General features: G+C 37.3%; 1 protein-coding gene across 3 annotated transcripts in view; it reads left to right on the top strand.

The window, feature by feature from the left end:
- The first annotated feature begins 829 nt into the window (after positions 1–829).
- Positions 830–6546, top strand: part of SLC9A9 (solute carrier family 9 member A9) — a 147799-nt gene continuing 142082 nt past the window's right edge. For all 3 annotated transcript variants that reach the window (XM_085513024.1, XM_015871485.3, XM_085513025.1), the window contains exons 1-2: positions 830–1162; positions 4993–5195. In XM_085513024.1, the coding sequence (XP_085369150.1) occupies positions 988–1162; positions 4993–5195 (378 nt within the window). In that variant the 5' untranslated portion in view covers positions 830–987. The remainder of the gene's footprint in view (positions 1163–4992; positions 5196–6546) is intronic.

Genomic DNA, 6546 nt, shown 5'->3' with positions numbered 1-6546 from the left:
GCTCTGAGGGCCACAAAGACGATCAGAGGGCTGGAGCACCTCCCCTATGAGCACAGGCTAAGAGAGCTGAGGCTCTTCAGCCTGGAAGAGAGAAGGCTCTTAAGATAACTTTGTAGCAGCCTTCCATTACCTAAAGGGGGCCCTACAGGAAATCTCCAGAGGAACTTTTTGTAGGGGCACATAGCAACAAGATGAGGGGAAATAGCTTTAAACTGGAAGAGGATGGACTTAGGCTAAACATTATGAAGAAACTCTTTACTGTGAGGATGGTTAAGACACTGGCATTAGCTGCCCAGTGATGCTGTGGATGCCCCCTCCCAAGGGGTGTTCAAGGCCAAGCTGGATGGGGCTGTGAGCAACCTCATCTAGTGGGAGGTGTCCCTACCAATAGCAAGGGTTGGAACTACATGATCTTAAACGTCCTTTCCAACCTAAATCATTCCATGATTTTCTTGAAAAAAAATGTAGCACCACCTTCTATGTTGCTTACACTTAAAAGAGGGAAAGTAGAAAGATCTCTTAAAAACTTCTAAGAAGTAGTGAAAGTTGCTACATAATTCTTTTAATGTCAGATTTTCCAGCTGAAACTATAAAAACCAAATATGATTTTTAGGTTTCAGATTGTGTTTCAAAATTCAAATCTATGAATGCAGACTAAATTTTACAACAAATTCTGGGAAATTGGCAGAGCCTGAGCTTTGCAGACATTTGTGTATTTTCAGCTGGAGCAAGCACAGTGCAGTGATGCAACCATAACATTAAAAATAAGACAGGACAGCTTTAAGACAGAAACAGGAAGCTGTAACTAGAATCCAGCTGAATTGTGAGCTGGGGCGCTTTACCGTGAGGCTGCAAATCAAGCAGATGTGCTTGCTGTGAATTGCTACAGTGTCTGGACTTTTCTGTACCAAAGGCGATAGCACCTTCCTTCTTCAGTAATTTTTTTCATTCTTTTATATTGTGTGTGTTCTCTGTAAAGGGAATGAAATGGAGAAGTTGAAGAAATATGCATTGCTGAAAGATGAAGATCAGTTTTATCATGAGGGAGCTGTGGAGTTGCTAGTCTTTAACTTTCTGCTCATTCTTACAATATTAACCATCTGGTTGTTTAAAAACCACCGATTCCGCTTTCTGCATGAAACTGGAGGAGCTATGGTTTATGGTGAGTATAAATTCAAGTGCTGGTTTGTCATAGGACTAGTTGCATATTTACAACCGAGCACTTGAGATCAAGTGCTGACAAAGATCAGAAAACATTCTGAATGAAGTGCCATCACCCCCTTAAAAGTGCAGTAAAATAAGAATGTAATATCTCTTGTGCAGTACCTACAGGTTGACTTGTTGAGTGAATACCACAGGCTGTTTAACCTCAAGATGTGCAGGTTATGTTCCTGTGCAGGCAGACTGCCACTGAATGACACTTCATAAGTCAGAGAATTTGCTATTTCTAAAATACAAATGCCCACAGTCAGATAAATGATTTAACATGCCTGTTTTACACACGTTTTGTATAACATCTGAAGTTTCAGGCTAAGAAGCTTTATGAATCCACCCATGTTATCTGATGAAGTTCAGACCATTTTGAGACTTTGTTCTTTTTTCCCCCACAGTGCTTTAGAAAAGCAGACTACAAAGAATGCCTGCAGAGTAATATCTGAATGGTGTCATTGTACTGTAATTTCAATTTGCCTATCTAGTTCTAATCTTCTTTTATGCCATTTTGCAATGCTGTGTATCAGTTTCATGTAGAACCTTCTGCATTGCCCACCAATAAGATTTACTACTAATGTGTACGTGTATTAATTCTTACGTGCATAAGCATTTATCCTGTCATTCTCTCTTGCTGCCATTTCATTTTTCTCATGAGTTATTTTTTTATTCTGCAGCCATATGACACACATGCAACGTATGTATAAATGTCAAAATGGAAGAGAAAATGTAAATCTGCAGCTCTGTAGAGACCTCATCTCAACTCATCTTAATCCCAGACTGACTCATTCTTTGCATGTTAAATATTTCAAGCAGTCTAATACCAAAACCAATCTTCTTAAAGTTGCATATTCTGAAGAATATTTGTGTCACACCACATGAAAATAATGCAGTATTTTCATTGCAATCTATTTGTAGACTGTGACAGGTGAACTAGTCAACCTGTAAACTTGTGTTATAATTGCATGAGTGACTTCTATAATGGCTTTAGTTTCTATTGTAGTTTCCCATGTACAGCTGATGACATTTGCTGAAAGCTGATAAAGTGGGAGATACAAATAGGGAAAAACATTAGACAGAGAAGTTGGGATTTAAAGTTTTATCTTCTTCCACTTTGCTATCTGCTCTAGCTCCATTTTGCTGCCTGCCCAGAACACTATCTATACATCATGAAGATAACCTCCTCACGATGTTCTTTTGATCAGTAAAGAGATCAGTGCTCCATCAGGACAGAGTTTTTGAATTATTAAAACAGTCATGAACTAAAGGAAGTGATCCTCATGGTTGCAAATAGGCTATTTAGGCTTGCATTATTTATGGTGGCCTTTAAACGTGGAAACATTTTCATTCACGTGATCTAGAAAGCTGATTGTGTCCCTTCTATTCTTCAAAATTTTTAACATGGGCTTGTTATCTTCAGCATTATGAAACTGAGATCATGAAAAGAAAGTGGAATTTATGAGGTAATGACAGAGATGTTAGATGAGCTGACAGCAACTTCAGGAGAAAAATCAGTTCAGGCAATCATCATAGCACCAAGTACTGACAGTCAGTCCTGCCCTGAGTCACAGTGCAGCTAAGCCTGAGTGACTTTGCTACAGCTGATCTTCTCCTACACAGTTTGTGTGTCTTTTTTACCAGAATAGTTATCTTTTCTATATGTTTTGTATTATAATACATCTGCCCTGCAGTTTGTTTTACTGTAGTACATTGAGCTGTTTACTAGATATGTGAACAGCAGCACAAGAAGCCAACAATTTTCCTTCAGGTGACAGAATATTGCCACTTATTTGCAGACTGTGTCCTACAGTATGATGGATGGGTCTGTATTCCTTATCGAGACAGCATGTCATCAGAGGTATAGCAATGGAAGGCACAGGGAAAGTGAAACACGAAGAGAAGGAAGAAAGAACAGAGATACAAACTCAGCAGTTTTTAAATTTACCACAAAATGCTGAACAGATGCAACTTAGACACTAACAACATACTGATAGCACATTCTATTTAAAGTATATATACATTTTCCCTCCTGCATAAGCTTCCTAGGTAAGTGCATCCTTAGGCTGAACAGTTTTAACAACAAAAAAACAACTTGAAAATAGTCTAATTAGAAACATTAAACATTGAAAAGAATTGATTTCTAATCAAATCAATGTTCCTACATTAAGCGTAGCTCTATTTACACCAATAATATTCCTATATTTACCAAAAAACAAAAATGAACACCTTTAGTTGAAACTTATGCACAGGGTTTTCTCCAAACAGTGTTTAACCATAGATTGAGTATATGCAGTAATCTCAAGGAGTTCTGCTCTTTAAATTACTGACACTCTCACGTTCTTCTGTTTCAGCAGCAAATAGAAAAGTCAGTTATCCGCAAAAAACAAAGAACACAGCCTTACTATTCTATTGTTCACCACTTTGTTCTCCAGGATCTTGGGGGACAGGTTTCTCTGTGTACTGTAGCTTGTTTTGACAGACCACAAACAAGAGCCTCAACTTATTTTCTGGTTTTTGTTTACATTTAAAGCATCACAGAATATTCTTGAAGGCTAAAAGGACCTCAAGACCTCATTGATGCCCTAAGGATATCAACTGTTAGAATGTGCTCTAATATAAATTCTCAAGTATGTGTATGCTGTTGATGACACTCACAATTTCCCCTTATTTTCAGTATTGTTTCATTGCCCAGTGTATTATCCAAATCTGAACTCCAAGGATAACAACTAAAAAAAGAAGGAAATCCAAAGGCTGACTTTGAATGCCAGCTGCAGAGAACTGATCAATACTAACTGAGAATTACAACTACTGTTGTCATATATTTAAAACAATCGTTTTCTGCAAATTTATTTATAATCAAGGGTCATCTTGCATGACTATGATCAACAATATTTGCATTTGTTTCTGTTCCAGAAAATTCTTACAGAGGTAGCTTGAGTTGCCCACAGGAGATAATACCTTCTAAGAAAACAAAAAAGAACAGTCCCTCTCGACTCCTAGTCTAAATTTGACTCTAAATTTTTAAACATTTTCTTCCCCTCAAGTGATTTTGTGCAATTACATTACTGTAACAGAAAACTCTTCTTATTATCTATAGGCTTACATTGTGTCTATTCCAGAAACGCACAGTTCAGAGGTCTCTCTTAGTGGAAAATGTGAAAATATCTGACACCTGACCAGGTGCTTATGATCACCTTGTTTATCCACAGCATTCATAGCACTATGTAATAAAATTTATCTTTCAGATTCCTATCAGCTATTTCCCACAATTAATCATCTCCAGCAATGTTATCTAGATAAATAACAGTTACTTTTCCTGAAGTAATTATTCAAGGTCCTACTAGGGCCGAAAGAAAGAAATACACCTCTACAAAGAAGTGTGTAAAACCACCAAGATTACAACTGATTTTTTTATGCTCAGTATAACACTTCAGTTATGCACTCATGCCCCCAATCTCAACATCTACTGAAAACACAGTATTTAAGCAAGTCAACTGCTATAACAGAACAATTCCAGCAATTGGATTGTAAGAATAGGAGTACATCTGAGTACATGGCAAACCAACACCAGTGTTCTAATGAAACTATCATTTTGAAAGAATATTTTGTGGTCCTACATGAAGTACTGAGTTAAGTGTACATGTGTGAAGACAGAAACACAGAAAATAATGTTCTAGCTTTAGTAGAGCAAGAACAGGGAAGTTAATTTTTCCAAGCAACTGTGCAGCATCAAATGCTTAAACCTGCCTGAATTTCTTTGTTTTGGCTTTTTTTACTCTCCAGGTCTTGTAATGGGATTAATTATACGATATGCAACAAAAACATCAGATGTTGAAAATGGAACTGTTTACGAATGTGAAAAGCTGAAATCAGGGCCATCCAGTCTACTCATTAATATAACTAATCAGGTCTATGAATACCAATACAAAAGAGAGATCAATCGTCACAATGTCAATGGTCACCAGGGCAACGCAATGCTTCAAAAGGTAAAAATGATTTTATTTTTGTTCTGTATTATGCAAGATATTTCCTTTATTTATTTTATTTGGAGTCCTTTGCAATATTGTGGACTTTTCAGTTTTCCAATATGTAACTATTAAAATATTCTACTTATTTAGTACATTCTTTCTCCACCTTCGCAATATCTGCTTCTCCTGTTAGTCTGTTCAAAAACAGGACACCAACTTAAGAAATTCACAAGTGCAGAGAGACTTTCCAAAATCCCTCTAAAACTTTAAACATACTCACATGCAGGTCCTAAGCCCCTACAAATGTATTTTACAGTATTTCAGTATATTATTTTGCTTTTTAACAAGTATCATTGTTTGTCTACTTCTTTTAATTTATGCTTAGAACATACACTGGGCCTCTTTGCAGAGTTTGGATTTAACCATCTGCTCAAAGCCCTTGCCTCGTGTGCCTGCCTCTAGTTGCTGCTAACCTCCTAATAGTGTAAGAGAGAACTAGACTAGACACTGAAAACTGAGAACTACTGTGGGTGGAGACAGGAAAGTACTGTGGCAGTCACACTAGCCAGATTTTGCTGAGTCTTCATCCTTTTTCCTGCCAGTTGTGAGAGGTTTGTCTCAGTCCAACTGTTTCGTTTCCGAGGGTTATGTACTCATCTATTACATTTGAACATTTTTGTCAAACTTGGTATATACTGAAGCTGTCTTATGTTGTGGGAAAGGAGGAGGACTAACACAGAAGTTCCTGTTGCCCTTACAGGGCATTGCCCATTCCTGTTTCCATAGTCCCAATTTGCAGGAAGATTCTTAAAAGTCTCACTAAGAACTGTGGGGTTCTCTAAATGACAGTAGAGGTCCAAGCCTGCTAACACTTTCACTTTAAGAGGGCAAGTGCCCTATTGAAAAGGAAATAAGTAAAAAAGGAAAGAGGGAGACATTTGACTGTATTTAGGAGACAAAAACAATGTCTGGCAGCCTTCCTGACTGGCAAAAGTACTGACATACAAAAACAGAAAACACTATCACACCACACTCTGGTTTTTGTTCAGCTGCAATTCCTTTCTGACTTCAGTATATGACTTTGTTAAGTACATCTGTCATAACTAACAGACTGCCCCATGTCTTACAGAGAGATATCCTTCAGTTTGTTTTGAATGTAAAACATTCATTCAAGATTTCTGATGCCTATGGAAGAAATATTTTAACATGTTTGCTGAATTAGTTCCAAAGTCAGCCTGTGAGTTTGCAAGTTAATTCATTTTCTATCATGAAGTAACAGCACATTATGTGCTAGCAAGTATTTTTGTCAACTTTATACTTCTAAGAAAGCAGGATGGAAAAAAAGGCTGAGCGCTCACTTCCTGTTTAT

This window comes from Coturnix japonica, chromosome 12 (assembly GCF_054131305.1).
Source record: "Coturnix japonica strain WE chromosome 12, WE-NBRP24, whole genome shotgun sequence".
In the NCBI taxonomy this organism is placed as follows: domain Eukaryota; kingdom Metazoa; phylum Chordata; class Aves; order Galliformes; family Phasianidae; genus Coturnix; species Coturnix japonica.
Note: the sequence above shows the minus strand (reverse complement) of the source record. Positions and strands in the feature narration are given on the sequence as shown.